Source organism: Nymphaea colorata, chromosome 1 (assembly GCF_008831285.2).
Source record: "Nymphaea colorata isolate Beijing-Zhang1983 chromosome 1, ASM883128v2, whole genome shotgun sequence".
Classification (NCBI taxonomy): Eukaryota; Viridiplantae; Streptophyta; class Magnoliopsida; order Nymphaeales; family Nymphaeaceae; genus Nymphaea; species Nymphaea colorata.
The window spans coordinates 41,233,165-41,251,465 of NC_045138.2; the positions used below are offsets into that span (position 1 = coordinate 41,233,165).

The 18,301-nt window shown below is 37.1% G+C and overlaps 2 protein-coding genes across 3 annotated transcripts; one reads left to right on the plus strand and one right to left on the minus strand.

The window, feature by feature from the left end:
• On the plus strand, positions 1-12,296 carry LOC116258711 (uncharacterized). 2 transcript variants are annotated; one of them, XM_031636046.2, is made up of 9 exons: positions 1-276; positions 3,133-3,393; positions 4,638-4,743; positions 10,140-10,319; positions 11,135-11,372; positions 11,460-11,584; positions 11,677-11,751; positions 11,828-11,893; positions 12,020-12,296. In XM_031636046.2, the coding sequence occupies exons 1-8, from the start codon at positions 238-240 to the stop codon at positions 11,887-11,889; spliced, it is 1,086 nt and encodes a 361-aa protein (XP_031491906.1). In that variant the 5' UTR covers positions 1-237; the 3' UTR covers positions 11,890-11,893; positions 12,020-12,296. The 2 variants fall into 2 exon arrangements, with proteins under 2 accessions (XP_031491906.1, XP_031491901.1); XM_031636041.2 differs by having other exon boundaries at positions 5-276; positions 11,135-11,584.
• Positions 12,297-13,734: 1,438 nt separating this feature from the next.
• Positions 13,735-17,590, minus strand: LOC116258721 (uncharacterized). The gene is made up of 3 exons (XM_031636060.2): positions 17,375-17,590; positions 15,273-15,310; positions 13,735-14,048 (listed from the first exon to the last, which is right to left on the minus strand). The coding sequence occupies exons 1-3, from the start codon at positions 17,445-17,447 to the stop codon at positions 13,935-13,937; spliced, it is 225 nt and encodes a 74-aa protein (XP_031491920.1). The 5' UTR covers positions 17,448-17,590; the 3' UTR covers positions 13,735-13,934.
• Positions 17,591-18,301: the final 711 nt, after the last annotated feature.

An 18,301-nucleotide genomic window follows, 5' to 3' on the forward strand; every position in this document is an offset into this window, starting at 1 on the left:
ATTTGGAAATAAATTAGTGGGAATACATTATAAAGTACAGGAGGTAAATAAAGTGTATTTGGAAGGGGAAAGGAAAAATTGCAGGTTCTTCGTGAGGGGGGAATTGTATGCGATCCGTTTGAGCCAAAAAAAAGCTGACGGGTCTCTCTCTTTCTCTTTCTCCCTCTCTGTCTCTGTGCTCTTCCGTTTCCCCACCGCCATCACAACCACCTCTTGGCCGCTACCAGTCTGTTGTTTATGAAGGATCAAGGGTGTTCTCCGACTGACCTCCACCAGGTTTATCTTCTCCTCCTTTGCGGGAATCATTTTCAGCTTGATCCTTTTGGGTCGTCATCTTTGTTGATTAATTTGCTACTCCTCGTGATTGCTAGATTTTCGGTTGTTAGGTTGTGGGACTTGTCTCGGTTTCCGTTAGCTTGATCACAGAGAAAGTGGGTTCTGGGTTTCTTCCTTTTCCTTTTTATGTTTGCTAAACGGTCCGTTCGATTTGTTTTTCACTTTAATTTGTTTTCCTGGTTTTGGGGAGTTTGGCTTTGATCTTGCAGTTGTTGGGTGAATGGTTTTATCTTTACTGATTCTTGGTTTTGCTTATTTCTGGAAAGCTTTGTGAGTAGTTCTTTCTCTTGATCCTGGTGCATGGTTTGTCGTTTCCGGGTGTTCTTCTTCTGCATGTTTTTCTTGTGATGTACAAACACAAGAATTTCATGTTTATCTGGAAACTCTTTGTGTCGTTACGCTTGTGAAGAGCCGTTAACGTTTGTGTCCTCGGTTAATGTGTTTGTGATTTTCATGGAATCGAATTTTCGTCGTCTCATTATTCGGACATGGTGCTAGTTGGCTCGCTTGATCTTTGCTCATTGGGACACAAGAAATTAATTCTAACAAAATTAGAGTTGGAGGAATTTTAGAATGGACCTTTGTATGCTTTGAGAAACCCCATAATAAATGAGATCGATTCTCCTTTATCGCCATCTTGTCTTTGTGTAAAGAAAATTATAAGGTACAGAGTGGAGCCTTATTATCAACCAGAAATATGGAAATTTTGATGGACATTCATGCTGCGAAGACTTATTAAACGGCAATATGGTTTGGATAATTTGATGAGAAACTAGCATATTCTAATGGTTTTCCATTGGCTTGTTCTTGTACGGATCATGACCTCCTCAATCATGTGAGTTATTCTCAAGTCTCAAGTTTTGTTCTGCTAAGTTCGTGACATTCAATATGTTAGCAGTGCATAAAAGTAGAAGAAAGAAGAAAGGCCATGCAATTCGAGTATACTCTAACTGACCTGCATGGACCGTGGTTATTTGTTGACAAAGATACATGCATTTACCATTTAGTTGCTAAGATTGTGTGTCAGGTGAAGCACAGTAACTGCATGCAAGGTGAAGCATTCTCTTAGTTGCTAAGTTTGTGAAAGGTGAAGCACAGTAAGAGGCATGTATCTTAAAGGATAGGAACATGATAAAACGAATTCCATTAATTGTGATAATGAATTGGCTCATCCAGGACAGTTGCCAGCTACCACTGAATGGCCCAGGGGACAAGGAACCACCCCGTACCAACATACAACACTGGCAGGGTAATAATAGAATCACTAGTGTAAACCACAGCTTGACTTATGGAAGCATATAGCTGACAGACTTTTGACAACAAGGCCCAACGCTTATTTTAGTAAGATTTGGGATTATCTGGGCAAGGTCAACAAGCTAGTTTCAGGTTTAAAACTTGGTATGATTCTATTAACAGTCTGACTAGGTTTGCACCATTTATTTTATTCCTAATCTGTGCCTAATTGTAGAATTATACTGCTTAATTTGCATTCCAAAGCATTTTGTGTTACGATCCATGTGTGTGTGACAAAAAATGTTTGCCAGCTTGTGGAAAGGCATAATAGCTCCGCTTTGGGCTCCTGCCAATTTATTCTCATCTCCAACTGACTTGACAAAATAAATGACTGAAGTTTTGAGCATCACGCCCAAGCATTCGAATGAACCAAACTTGATCTGGCACATGACCTGGATTGAGTTTTAAAATATCTTTCTCATTAATGTCAAGATATTACCTTTTTGTCAGTGGGTTCAATGGTCGCCAGATTCATGCATAGGACCATGAAATTGATCTCAAGTCCTCAATGCTGTTGCTCCATGTGATTTGCTAATAATGATAATAATTTCAAAACATCACAGAAAGGTATAGGTTCACGGTATTATCATAATAATATCATGATATTTTCAACATTTCTTGAAGAAAGAAATGTCGGTATTATGTTTATTATTTCTTTTACACTTCAAAAAAATAGTTTGAACAGAAATCTGCCTCTGCAAACAAAACATGTTAATCAGAAATAAGTACTGTGCAGACAAAACAAAAAGAGGCTAGAAGACAGGCAATGATATCTCCTAAAAAGAAAACAATATAACTTACCTAATGTAAGGATTGTTGCTGAACGACTAGTTTTTGACTAATTGACTAGTCATAAAACCGGGCCTTGCAGTTTTTTGCCTATGGATTAGTGGACTGATATACAACTTTGTTGACTAGCCAGTTGACTTCTATAGGTTGGCGATCAAGAGCCCTGCTTCTTTTCTTTTGAGGTCAGCTTTGGAGCTGTGGATCTTAGGTGACCTATGGTTTTAAACAAGTCAAAGTTATAAAATATTTCCTCAACGGCTTTGACTCACACAATGATTGCCAAATATGTGTTACTGAAATCCGAACCCCTCAGTGCTATTCCAACTGTTGGCTATGAGCAAGTCTTTGACTTATACCTGTTTTTGTTGTATTTGTTTCTACACTCGTAGTATTGCATGTATGAAGCCTTTCTAGTTAAGCGGGTTTTGGTACTATTAAGTAAACCCTATCAAACAGATGAGCACATGGTTTGTCAGGCAGCAATTTCACAGCAAATCTTCTTGATATGTGTGACATGGTTTCCTTTAGTATTGCAAGAGTTGCTTTTTAGGTCTTAGAATGTCAACTTTCCCATTTCCCATTTGATAGTTCCTAGTTGTTTGCTTCTTTAGGTCAACCTGTGCTACTTTTCGCTGTGAATATATATAAATACTATTTTGTGTTGCTATTTTGATTTTGGTTTTTATTGATATCTTATGTGCTTTTTCTTTCCAGTTGCCTGGTCATGCACTGGCTTCTTCTCCCAATCCTTTGCATCATCAAACACCAGGCTATACAAGCCAGTATTACCCCCACTTTGCTGCCCAAGGTCATGCACAATTTGATGGACATTCATTTGAAGTACCATCTCAGCATATAGGAAGGCAGAGTCAGGCAGTCTCTGCAAGAACTTATGCACAACCTAGTTCAGTTATGGATGCCAATAAAGTTGCTGGAACAGAAATCAGACGGGTGTCTCGTCAAGACATACAATTGGTATGAATTGTTAAGTCTTATCATTTTTTTTTCAGTGATTCATTGTTGAAAAATGTATTCTCCTGTGACATGGTTGTTTATTAGAATGTTCTACCCATTTATCTTTTTCATTCTTGTAAATCTGTATATATAATCTCTTTGGCTTGTTAATAACCAGTCCCAGGAATGATAGATCAAGTACGATGGGATGCAATTCAACAAAAAAGTTTATTTTCTTTTTGGTGTTTTTGCTTTCTTTAAGTGGGATTGTCAGTGTTTCTTTTTTGTAAAATATTATTTTTGCAATTTTTCTAAATGCTGTTATAGTGACAGCCTAAGCTTCATTTCTTTGGTAATTTTGTTGAATTCCCCAAATCGTGGATTATGTTTTACATTCTGCTTCAAAAGAAGAATATACCACAAAGCCAGTTATTTATGTTACTACAAAGAATTTGGAGGTTTCCTGAATAAATCACTTTGTTTTGAATTACCAAGCACTAGTGTATATGTGTATATGTGTACCTTAGTGCATGTTCTGGTAGTTTTCACTCAGGATATAAGACAATGTGATATTCTTTTTTTTTTACATTACTCCAATTACCAAGAGTATTGTATTGAAGACAAGGTGAGCAAGAAAAATCGTAAAACATGCATTTTTCAGCAATTAAGTTACATGCACGACGAGGACGGTACAAAAAGGTCTCATGAAGAAGTAATCAAGTTCAGAGCTACGTCACATGGGTGCGGGTGCTGGTCCGAGTGTAGATGTGGGTGTGGATGCAGCAATTTTTCAAAAAAATTTAGGTGTAGGTGCAGTGAGGATATATATATATATATGTGTGTGTGTGTGTGTGTGTGTGTGTGCGTATGTGTGTGTATATATATATATATATATATATATACACACTTTAGTAGCCTTGTTTAGTAGTTATATAGTTATTTAACTGTTTGGTAGCCTTGTTTGTTTATATTTACATATAAACTTTTTGTATTAGAGCTCATTAATTAGGTGTGCATTTAAAAAGGTCAGTTTTGCCTCGATTCAACTGACCGCACCAGATGTGCTGTGTTAGAGAAGCACCAGCACCAGCATCGACATGGGTGCGACATGAGTATGGCAGCCGTTTAGGAGCACCCATGTGACATAGGTCCAAAGCCAACAGTGAGAAGAATGAAATATCTCCTTCAAAGTGGTTGTCATAGTCTAGAATTACAATATCTGTTGCAATTAGTATGACTTCCTTTCCCCGTTTCATTTGATACAGGTGCAAAATCTTATAGAAAGGTGTCTGCAACTCTACATGAACCGGAAGGAAGTCATAGACACTCTTTTGCTTCAGGCAAAAATAGAGCCTGGTTTCACAGATCTTGGTATTTACTAAAAACTTTGGCACTTTTAGAAGGCCTTTTCTTACTAATATTGGACTATGGAGAATTCTTTCATGATTACCTCTTAATATAATCTGTATCAAGATTCATGGTTTCAAGTGTATGCATGCTATTTCATATTTTGCCAGCAGAGCATGGTAATACAAGCGTTCTGTTTACTGCAATGCTTTACACTTCATTAACTCCTGTGAGCACTTAAGTTTGGTAGTTGAAAGTGGGTGGACTTTGACAGTGTAGGAGTTGTCTTATGAAAAATAGGTTAAAACCTGCAATTATATAATTGACTGATATCACATAACTCTTTCCTTTTTAGACAAATTAATTGAAACACCTATTACCAGCAATGTGATTTTTGGTCCGTATTTCATTCTCTTATTTGTAGCATCACCTTCAGAATCGTTTTCCGTTTCTTGGGGTGCTTTTCCTCTTTTATAGGTGTTATGTTATCATCGCAGTTTCTTAAAGGTGCTTTTTTTTTAATGAAATTAATGTTTTTATTTGTCATCTGTGGTTTGTGACATCTGGTATTCAGTTTTCATGAACTTATCTCATGTCTGTGTATAGGGTTTATAGTTGATTTGCGTTGGCCAAGTTGGTTGCTATCCTACCCAAATTCCTGCCACCTTTACTCTCTATTCTGGATATCCACACCTTGAATCAAGCAAAATGATCCCAAACTGACCTAGTTCCGATGGCTATTAAAATATGCATGTACTTGTTGTTTGAGTTTATGTGTGTGTGTGTGTATATATATCATTTGTGGAATTTATGTATTGTATTTTATGTTTGTGTTTTTTATTTTAGTTCATTTCTGGTCAAAATTAGCCTTTGACCAGCAATTAGCTAGTTCTCTAGCCATTAACTAGTGATTAAGCTCCATCAGCTGTCGCGGTCCCCTTTTGCTGTATCTTTACATATTTGAGGGGATTAGTCCCTTTGTATCTGATGTTTTTCTAAGCATTTTCTGAGTCTAATAGAAAATTATTTTCTACTCTTGTGTGCCTTTTTGCACATTGAGAATTGAACTTTGCACCTTACATGTATCGCCATTTCGTATTGTGCTTCAAACAAGCCTTGTTTTGTGGCTTGTATTGAGTTATTGGCTGATAATTTACATGCTATCAAGGCTTGGCTCTATGAGGAGATATATCAAGCTGGTCAAGATTGTTTAGGAAGCTCAAGAAGCATTGCTGCTTTTTAAGCTTCCTTTTTACATGAAATGACTACTTGTGGCTTCTGTCCTTTCATCTCATCTATCACGGGAAAAGCCTCACTTCTTTCTCAAGTGTAAATAGTTCGACCTTCTTACTTTAGGTCAATTGTATTGATGCACACATGAAAGGCAAAGAGTTGTGGGACTATGCACACATGTTGAAGATTCATGAGGATGAAGAAAGAACGAAGGCACTTAAAAGGCTTCAACAAGAAATATTATGAAGAGGGATGAAAATTTTCAAGATTTACTCTTGGTTCTTATATACCATCGAAACAGGGATCATTGCCAACATATATAAATTCAGAAAGGCTTCTCAAGCATGGGAAATATCTTTAGACTTTAGAGGATGCACACCTGCAGAGACATGTCTCATAAATTTTAACTGCAAAGAAAAGCTTTAGGCCTTCAATAGGGGATGATGGCTGGGAAACATAAACTCTGACAGGGATAACAGTTATAATTTATAAAGAAGAACTCAATTGCCTAAGAGACCTAAGGTAAAAATAAATAAAGGATTTATTTCACATGAAATGGTTATATCTGTATATCTCTGACTCATGTTTATGAGATGACAAATAGAATACGATGAAACCTATACCACGAATTGGTTCACATTGAAATAGTTATATTAGTTCATGTTGAGAATTGAGACAATACCTTGCAGAGTTATTATCCATATGGATAGATCCTCTCTTTTGTAGCCTAGTTGGAAAAGACATGCTATTGAGATGTAACAAAAATAATAATCAGATCTTTTCTTCAATTTTTTGATAGAGTGTAGGCCTGAATTAGAATGAACAAGGTGTACTCTCCTATCCTCCCTCTCTTCTCCACTTTCAGAAGATAATTCCTGCTAAGTTAAGCAGGGAAAAGACAAGATTTGGAATGAAAAAGAAAAATGATAATGTACTAGCTAGGCCTTCATTAAGAGAGATGCAAATTATGATAGCGATGGAGCTATGAGATTTATATTAAATGGAATTATTTCAAATTTCAAACAACACTTTTCTATGTTGCTCAACACAGGTATAAAAATTTAAGTCTTTAAGACGAAAGAGGACATCTTAATGTAGCTAAGCCTTCTTATTTACCTCCAACTAAAAACCTTTGTAGAAATGATTTCTCATGTAATGATTATATTCTTTGAAAAATGAGAAGTTTGTCTTATGTTTGAACTTCGAAGAGCTACTTTCACTTCTAAAGCTTCTGAATTGGTCCATTTGGATGTGTGGTTCTTGCCACCAAAAGCGAAGTTGCTTATGACATTATATTTATGGAGATATGGTGGATATTTTTTCAAGCACAAACATGAGGTTTGCATCCTTGAGAACCTATTATATGCTAACAAAGATTTTTGGCCAGAGTAGCTGTTGCAGCCATCTATCTTGTTAATTGAATTTCTTAAAGGCCCTTAAATATCATATGCCCATTTGAAAAACTTTCGAATGAAAGCGTGACTACAAAAAACTTGTGAGTGTTTCGGTGTAAATGTTTTGTTGTCCATGACAGAAGTGGCAAATTGTCACTAAAAGCTATTTGTGTACTTTCTTTAGCTACACATGCCTAAACCCCAAAAACACATTAGATGTTGTGATAAACAAATGATTAGACTGTATACTTCAAGAAATCGATCTTTTTTAGAAGGTGATGGAAGTGCATGATAATAATTCAGATTGTTCTTTCTTATTGAATTCTTGTCTCAAAATGATGATAACTTTAGTGAATATGGGCATATTGGAGTGCTCAATAATAGGATGACATTTCATCTCAAATTATGGAACAACCTACTCAAGAGGGAACTTCAAATGAACCTGTCACCTATATACATAGAGGTAGAAGTACTTTTCAGAAATATACCCAAACTAATTAGCCAAACTGACCCTCATAGATAGACTAAACAATTTGGGTCTGGACCAAGGCATCCCTGTTTTAACATGACCCGCAGGAGTGTATTCACCATAAACCGGGTTTGGTGAAACCCAATAACAAATGAAGTTGATTACGTTGATTTTTCCCTAATCTCAATCAAGTTAATGCAGTTTGGGTGATTATAAGATAACCAGGGTAGCAGAATAATTCAGGTTTGGAATGTGGACCAAGAGGTCCCTGTCTTAACTTGACCAGCGTGAGTGTATTCACCTTACAAATAGGGTTGTTGGAACCCAATAGCAAACGAAGCTTGTTGGAACCCAATAGTAAACGAAGCTTGTTATGTTAATTTTGCCCTCGTTTTGGTGAGTTAAGGGTGTGTGAGTAATTATCAGGTAAGCAGCGTAACGACGGCTACTATAGCGCCACTCACTCATATGTTGAACCAAGAAATTGTAAAGAAGCAAAGAAAATGTTTGAGTGGAGCGAGACTATGAACTTGAGGCTCCTGTTAGAGCTAAAATATGGAAAAATATTAGATGTACCTCATATAAAGAAAATATTTGTAGGACGTGGATGGGTTTTTAAGAATAGGACTAAATGTCATGGTTGAGCCCTGCTTGGTTTCCAAAGGTTATAGCTAAGAACATGAGATTGAGTATGATAATTTTTGCACCGGTTGTTAGAATGACCACGTTGGGTGTCTTTTTGTTATTATATGTATAAAAAGATGAAACATATTTCAAAAAGATGTTAAGAATGCCTTTTTGAATGGAAACCTAAGTAAGTTTATATGGATGCTTCTTTGGAGATGTTGATGAAGAAAATATTCTTCTACTTGAAAGAGTTACCAAAGAATGTAAGATTTTACATTTTCCAAGAGATTGTATAGCTTAGACAGTTTCTAGATTGTGTTGTGACATTAAGAGTGTGATCCATATTGCTTTCATCCACACATTTCACTGGTAATGGAGCACATAGAAATGCACTGACACTGCATCAGATAGGAGTGCTTGAAAATTATATGTCTCCTTTATGTTTCACCAGATTTCTTCACCAAGTCTATTTATTTACCTATATTTATTTTTCTTTTCTTGGAAAATTTTTTGGTAATTGCACCAGAAGAGGGTGATAAGAATTAAGTTATGTATGTGTGTGTGTCTATATGCATATGTATGTGTTTGTATGGTATACATATATATGTATTTCAGTATCGTTGTAATTATTTATTTTTTATTCTTTGTATTTTTCTTTAGTTCAGTTCTGGTCAAAATTAGATTTTGACCAGGAGTGAGCTAGCCCTGGTAGCTCTGTTCCCTCCTTGCTGTATATATTGAGGAGATTACTCCCCATTGTATCTAATGTTTTTTTAAGCATTTTGTCAGTTTAATACTGAATTGCTTTCTATAATTGTTTTGCCTTTGTGGACATTGAGAATTGGCCTTTTATGGGTTAACGTGGTATTATGATTCCATACTGCGGCTTATGTTGAGGGGAACATACAGTCCACGATCCTGTATTGGATTTCCTGGACGTGCAAATTGGTCTCTTCATCACCACAGAATAATCTATGTGCCACATGAAGACTTTGATAGTGATAATACTTGATGTTCTGCATGAAGCTGATAAGGAGATTAGAGCCACTTTTGTGTCTTGGAGAATCTCTGACTGATTACTGCAGGCTTGTGTTCTGTTATTTAGTACATGGCTTAAGCCACATAGTAGGTCTGGTGTTCACCTTTCATTCCCGTGTTCTTAATTTCAATCTAAATAAGATATTTATTTTTGACATCTACAGAGGGAGACTCTGTTATAAGAATGCTGGGCTATCCCTTGTGAGATTTGAATCTGAAGATATTTTGATTAGAATAATGCAACACAACCATCCATCTACCTTGTCCTCATATAAGTTTTGCTATAAAGACCATCTTCTCTATCTCCATATTTTGTTGGGAAATGCGAGTGATTATTGCTGTCAGGAGTTTCCGTTATCGGGTAGTTTATGGAGATATGTCATGTTTCTTTTCTGGTTAAAGAAGAATCTGTTTTATCTTTTACTAACTTGTTACTTGATAAAACATTAGCAATTTAGACATTGATTTTCATATTTGGCCCAGGAACCATCTGGGTGGAGTCTTGCCATGATTAATATGACCATAGTATGTATCTAATGCAGATATTTTCCAAATAACAGTGCAGAACATTTACAAAGTCCTTGCTTTTTCCGTCATTTGGATGCTTTTTTTTTTTTTTCATTCCAGAATCTAAGAATCTTTAATTGTTTATTTCTCAGTCTGGCAAAAACTTGAGGAGGAGAACAGAGAATTTTTCAAAGCATACCATGTTCGACTTATGGTGAAAAACCAGATTGTGCTTTTCAACAAGCTGCTTCAGCAGCAGGCTGACCTCATGCAGAAGATATGCCCTTCAAGGATGTCTTCTCTGTCTATTTCCAATGGATCTCACACTACATGTAAGTCATTTTTGGAGTTACTTCACATTCATTTTGGATTAAATATCTTATACATTTCAGCTGATCTAGTCCTTTGTCTACAGATTCAATTATAGTGAAGCACCAGCCTTCTTTTTGTATGGGTTTTGCATCTTCTCATTTACTGAGGGAAATGGGAACATGCTAGGGTCTGAAAGTTTGAAGTCTTGCCATTTGATATTCTGACAAAGTGATAATGGTGTTCCCAATGTCTGTGGTTGCACGTTTAATTAATAGGACTCCATCAGTATACTGATGGTTTCTGGCCATCGTGGTGCCAGATATTGATGTAGGACCACTTGAACATTCCCACCTACCAATAACTGGCTTCCTGTGACCTCAAATCAGGGGCATGATTTTTTACATGAGTGCTTCATTACTCATTAATTTGGACCCCATTTGACCAAATGTAATACTTCTTGGTCACTGCTTTGTCATAAACTGGCATGGGATATCATCCGCTGAACGATTTGTGGCTCATCTGGTTCCAAATGCTACTTGAAACATGATATTCAGATGCAGAAGGCATACTATGTCTCTATGCATGTCTATACACAGAGACACACACAGAAACACGTAAAAGTTTTTGGTTGGTAAATGATCCTTTCAGTGGTTTGTGTAGATCTTTGATGCTTACATGTTGGGGAATAAAAATTGGGTACACAAGAATGCTTTTTAGGAGTGGATGAATACATATCTGGCATGATTTGTCCTTTTCCCTTTTTGAATGAATATGCATGTGAAGTTGCTACCTTTTTTCTTGTATTGTTTATTTCTCTGACATTAGATTATTTCAGTACAACAGCAAGCGTCAGCATGTTATTCTACCGAGCACTCAAGGATACCTGACCAAATGCACCATGCAACAGTTCCTTCAGGTGGTATTGTGAATGGCACAGCTTCAATGGGCCAGCATATACATATAAATGAGGATCTTTGTTCTCAAACTGGACAAACAGATATTTCCCAAAATATGCTTGCTGTTCAGCAGTCGCCAATAGGGATCATGCAAGGAAACAGTGAGATAGCGATTAAGTCTGAACCTGACTGTCCAAACAGTTCAGCCTTTGGGTTTGGTGCTGATAACATTTCTGATGCTGCCCCTCCTGGTTCTTTCAACAGCATGGATTCCACCGCAAATGCCCTACAAGGATCATTCCTAGAGCCTGACACATATGGCTTTCTAAGTCAGATACCTCGGAATTTCAGCCTTTCTGATTTGACAGCAGGGTTTTCTCAGAGCACTGGTAGGTGATCTCCCTGTTGTGTTCATAATCTTCAGCAAGTACCTTTTAATGGAGGTTAACAGTAAATTTAATACTGGATAAACATTAAACAGAAATACTGCAAAGCTACACAGGCTGTCCGTATCTGGCAGACACGGATGGGTTTCTGGAGTCACCTGGGGGTGAAGGTTAGTTTTTCATGTTGTGTTTGCAATGACCAGTTTGTAGACTCGCTGTTTTGATTCCTGGGCATGTTATGCGCAGACGCAAAAAGGCCAGATACAATATCAGAAGGTCTAAGCTATGACGAGTTTGGTAGTGATTAATCTTGTAAGTTTCTTCAATCTGCAGTTTTATGTTCATTAACTTAAAGCATCATCTACCCATAATACGTAAGTAGATTACCCAAGTGTTCGCATCAATGGCTTTTCTGATGGTGCTGCCCCTGACATATAGGTGGAAAGCAGTATCAGGTTGGAGATAGTTTGATGTTACTTTCTTGCAATTGACAAATAGCCATCATACAAGGTGAGTTCTTTGTACATAGCATTTTTAGATGGACAAGCACAATTCTTGGAACTAAGTGCTCTCTGAGTGTGAATACATCGTAACAATAATGCAATTTGCTGATGTAAAGTCATCTCTGCTCTATCTTACTGTTAATTAATCATTTTCTGCATATCTCTAATTTTGACAAATTTAATGCTGATGAAGTTGTGGATGATTTATTTAAGGTTCGCTGGAACATCTTTCTTCTTACGTGGCACTCCATCCAAATGTTTTGGAATGAGCATGGGTTCATGTTATAAGTTGGTAGCCTCTGCATGTTTGATTATGCTATGAACGGTGAAGGCCCCAAGCCTTCTCAGGACCCGCCTATTAGTGGCCTCCGAGGATGTCAAAATTTGAAAACTAGAGATTTGTGCGAGTGAGAACCAAGATTGGGACTCTATTTGTGCACATCTCACAGCTCGAACACCTTGGGTTGTCCAATATTTGTATATTTCGTTTGTGCAAAACGCTTCAGCACCCAACAGTTTGGATTCTTGGGGTTTCAGCAGAATCCTGGAGGGGCAAAAAAAGGACGAACATTAACCATAAATATACTTGGGGGCTTCATAGGATGGTTTGCTCACCTGGCCTTGGCCTTGTTTGACGAGGGTTTTCCTTGTGATATTTTAGGAATATCCAGGCCAGTGTCATTCGCCACATGCCCTGATTTCCAGGAAATTCTTGTGAACAAAGTTATTGCAAGAATTGAGACGGCCTTTTATCTTATTGATGTAACTGTATAGAGGCTGGACTCTAGACGACAGAGACATTATGCGCATAACCTTCCTGTTAGATTCAACCTCTTATTCGCTTTGTAGGTAAAGACACGCAGCCCAAGTAACCAAAAGTGGACATGCGGATCCCTGATTTCTGAAAGGATTCAAATTATGTCTTATAATTTCTGGGTTTTTATTTATTGAGGAATTCTAAATCGGATCTTAATCATGCCAGAACTTCTGAAAAGTTTTTAGGGATTCAAACTTCTCGTAGTTCCAAAATTTTTAAGTTGAATCGGCGATTCTTTAGTCCATATCCGACTCTAATTTGGACGAGTATGGAGTCATAGCGTTTGCAGGTTGTCCATTCCAACATGACCCGGAACGACCTCATTCTCACCGAGCTCGTACCTCATGTTTGGTTACAGTGGCTGTTTGCTAACACGACTAGGCGGAAGCCTGGTGGCTCGTAAGTGGAATCAATCGATGGGATCTCCAAAAAGTGCATTAGAACTGCGTTCTTCAATAATCTGAATGGACGTCCAGAAGAAGATCGTCAGCCATTTATTTGGTGCATAAATGTAGCTAGGAATTTAACCCCACCGGCGTACAAATTTGATCAACTGCTATCGAACCACTGAATTTTATTTTTTTTTTGGGGGGCTTTTTGTCAAGAAGTTCAATTTGAACGGAAAATCGCAACCCTAACAGGAACGCCGCCATTCAGAGTCTCTGGTCCCTCGTGTTCTTTGACACAAGTTCTTCACGACGAAACCGAGGAAACCAAAGTTTTCAATTGGATTGAGCAAGATATGTGATTGACAGTTTACAGCCCTGTGCCTTTTCTCTTTCGTGCTTGCGGTATGTTTGATATTTCTCAGGATTTTTCCCCTAGAAGCCAGGTATCTTAAAATGCAACAATATTCCCCCCTTAAGACATGGTCAATTTCCAATGAACCAGAAAAATTCACATAACGAATTACAAAAATTCGGAATAAAATCTTCCAGCATTTCGTGTTCCAAGTTCCAACCGTCTTCCATTGAGTACCATGTTATGTCGAAAAAGTGATTATTTTCTCACAGAACGGAATAAAAACAAGTCTTCAGTAAGATCTTCCACAATGTATCAAGCTCCCAGCACCTAGGAAAAGGCCGAAGACAGCTGCACTACCAAGAGTGGTTTGGCCAACATATCTGATCTTCAACAGTCCGGGAACCTAAAATTTCAGTATTAAAGGGAATCAAATAAACAAACATAATTCTCAGCATACAAAAGCAAATCAAGTTTGAGTTATCCAACACCACTAGGAACACCACCCGATCATGAAAAAATAAAATGGACAAAGGACAAGATTGGACTCTAAATTTCAAGCAGATGGAATATGAAGAACAGGATAGAAGGTGAACTAAATATTAGGTAAATTGCCTTCTTTTAATATTTTCAGACTTTCAGTTCAAAATCAGTCTCAATCAGCCTGAATTGGCTTAACTCACATGCACTATCGTTTTTCTTTTTCCTTTTCATTTCAAATTTTTATTTTTTAACCTTTTCCTTTTGACTTCTTTGGAAATAAGTACAGTACTTATCTGCTGTCACCAATTCAAGAACGACTTCTGCCAATTCTAATAATTCGGCTACCTGATCCGATACACAAACTGATTTTGATTACATCGGTTTCCAGCAATAATCAATATAAAATACCGCTCCACATATGCGAGCCTATTCTCATTCCCAAACCAGAAGCAACCTGTTAACTAACAGAAACCTAACTTGTACATTCAGAAAGTCGTGTTCATTGTGATATTTCACATTGTGAACAGATTTGCTATGTAATATTAAATCATGGCCAACATATTCTTATTTCTTAACTACCCTGTGAGTTTACCCCTAGCCGATACGCAAAATATTGATAGGGCCTGTCTTTGCTGGAGAAGTTAATCATGCGCGTCGAATTTCTCAAGTGGGACTCTAATTCCTCTTATCTCTTTTTTTCTTTTTGGAAGGGAAGAAGGTTGGACTAACAGAATGAAGAACATGGTTTGGGGGGTTATGTGATCGTAGTAGAATGAATAAGCTTCTAGATCACAGGGTCAGTGCAGCAAGCCAATGCACTATCCACAAACTAGAAATTAGCTACGTAATACCATTAGTCATCCATAAGAACATAAGAAGGTTTAGACAGTTTGTATCTTAATTAAACAAGAAATCGGTATCCCTGGACGTAACAAAAGCAAAATACCATCTAAAAAGTTCCATATTGAACTTAATAACCAAGAACGTATCATTACTTTAAATAATCTTTGTTAAGTTGATGAAGGATGAAAACTATAAAAATTAATCATCTAAATAAATGAATCAACTATGGATGAATGCAATAGGTGACAAACCTGATAAGCTCTTAAAAAACAAGTTTTGAGTAACTAAGGATTGGTTACTGCACCTTGTACCTGATAGCTTCATAAGTTCCATAGACAGCACCTGCAGAGAACAAGATATAAGAATTGTGGATGTGAAGCTTCCTTAACAAAATCAACCAAAGGGGAGATAAATCGAACATCATACATCTAAATTCAACTTTCATACAAATATCCTTCTGTAACGGATCACTGCAATTTTGATATTTTCATTTACAAAATAATGGAAAAAGTGGGCACCATAAGCCTCATGTACACCTCAAAGGCTCAACCAGCTGCTTTTATATGGAAAAGAAAAAGTTCGATACTATAAACAACTAGTCACAAAAAACACGTCATTTTCGAAAAAAAAAGTGAGAAAATAAAATGCCGTTTAAAACTTAAAAAAATGCTTTTTTTGAAAAAAAAATGTGAAAAACAAAAAAAAAAAAACGCGTTAAGAATGTCTTTTTCACTTTTTCATTTTTTTAATGCCAAACTGTTTTTTTTCATTTTCTATTTTTTATTTGTTGCAAATCTACTTATCTTTTGATGTTTATGTTATTATTTTTTCACTTATTTTATTTTTCCCTATTTTTACTTTTTTTATTTTTTAAATACCGTCTTTACCCCTTTTTCTCGTATTTTTCAAGTCTGCCTAATTATACCCGAGAAAAACTTCGTCATTTAAAACTCCGAGACGTTATTTGTGACTATCTTATAAACCAGTAGATCACTCCGGTTACAGGACAGAAGATGGAAAAAACATGATTATCCATTGCTTTACAAGGAATGGGTGCAGGGGTGCAGCAAGGGTATATAATTTGTCCTTTTTCTTATTTTTATTACTGTAAATAAAGAAAGAGAGGGAGAGAGAGAGAAGAAAAAGAAAGAGGGAAAAATTTTTGAAAGTGAACAATAGAGGGTGTGGTTGGGTTGCGTGTCAAAGCTACACCCACGTCCACAATCGCTGCGACGTGGGTGCTGCCCCTACTTTTTTGAAGAGTCTGTGTGACATAGATAACAATTAAAAGCCGAGAACATTAATTTCAACCACACATGAATACTTGTTTGTGTTCTTAAATCACAAAAACAGATGTCATCACCAAGAAAATTGAAGTTGAAGTTCATAAGGAAACATGAACAATACATCACTTGCAAGGATACTGAAAGCATGCACAATGGGCTCAACAAAAAAAGGCAAAACAATTATGAAGGATAGGTTACCATCAGCCCTTGTCACATGCAAGATGGTACTACTTTGTTGTACCTAAAAGACTTGTTCGGATCTATCTAATATCCTAAACAAGTGAAATTCTATTCTAATAAACAAGAAACTGAAGCACAAACAGGTGAGTACATCCTTCCTTTATTGCATAAGATGTATCCCTTGTCTGTATTGTTTCTACGTTCAGTAGAAGTACTCAGTTCAGTGTGCGCGCTAAACGAAGAAAAAAGTCTTGCAAATAGAACATAAATAACAAAAAAATAAGTAACACCATAAAAGGAAAAACTTTTAGTAAGGGTCACATTAGGCCGATCAACCATACCCAACTATCATGACTTTCACCATCAAGTTCCCCTTCGGAAGAGGTGTCTTCCACTGACGCCAAATAACATGGACAACGATAGACCAACCATTTTACATATAAAACCCCAAACCCTTCCCCAGATAAATAAATAATAAATAATAAATAATAAAAAAATCAAAGGCTATTCGTAAAGCGTCAATCCAGCATCGACCATTTCCTCTTCAAAGCCACTGGGAATCAAAAACTTCCCCCCATTACAAACCACATACCGTGCTTCATGCAGTCACTTCAAGAAAAGTGCAGAACAAAGAAAGCCACTGAATCTCCAACCCATCAGAGAATTTCCCCTCAATCTCCTTCTAATTCAACCACTCACCACAGCGAGGACGCAAACAATGAATGGATAAACAGGGGCGAAAGACGAAACGTAGAATCCAAGAAACTACGCGATACCCACAATCCACCATCACCCAATTTGCTCCATACGTCTCGATACTTAGACTTCCCAGTTAGAGCTTCAGATTGGATAGCATCTCAAATTTCATTCTGTAATCCCCAATCCCCGCGCCAAATGGAAACGAAATAAAGAAAAAGAGAGGGGGAGAGAGAGAGGATACCAACAGCTCCACCGATGGCTCCACCCACTGCAACACCAGTAGCTACCCTCGAGAGACAGCTATCCCTGGCCATCCTCCCACTCCTTCAATCTCTGTTTCTTCTTAGCTTCCCCTCGCCCCTCTCTACCTGGCCAGCGTGACGAAGAAAAAAGATGGGCGCCTTCCGCCCTTACTACTCGGTCTCGTGTCCTCACTCCTCCTCACTTCCATTTCGCTTCTCCTTCTCCGCTCTTATAGACAAATTTCATTTAGGGTACCAACCTTTAGTATAAATCAAGAAAGTACAACGCGCTTCTGATTTTCTATCGACTGTCAATTTGTTGACAACCATTGGGAGGGCCTCCTCAAGTTCAACACCGTTCACTCTAAAACATGGGGAGATTTCATACCGTTCGCATTCATTTTCATGTTGAAATGCAATTTTAATCTTTTGTAAATCTTGACTAAGTGGACGAGCTTCCCGGATGAGATCTTGGATAGGTGTCTCCTATTCAATACTTGTCAATGAAAACAAGGTCCGTGTCAAAGAAACAAGGGAACATGTAATGTTTCTTATTTTTCAAAGTAGAGATGCCGCCGGTTATTTTTCTCGAAAGCCTAATATTTCATTATGTGCATTTTCCCTTTGTCTTGTACATATTTTTGGTTTTGTTTTTCAATTTGGACAGAAGCTGTGACTTTTTAAAAAAGAAAGTGAAAAACCAGGCTATTCACAACAAACTTGGTTTTGAGAATTTCACGACACATGGTTCTAAAAACTCATTAAAAAACACGATTTCACAAAACTAAGTTTTTAAAAATGGATTAAATGTGTCATCCAAACGTCTCTAAAAGAATTGATGTAATTTTATTACCAACTTCATGATTTTGTTTAAAAAAACTATTTCTTACGCTGTTCAATTCACTCACATTTTAACAAAACTGCTT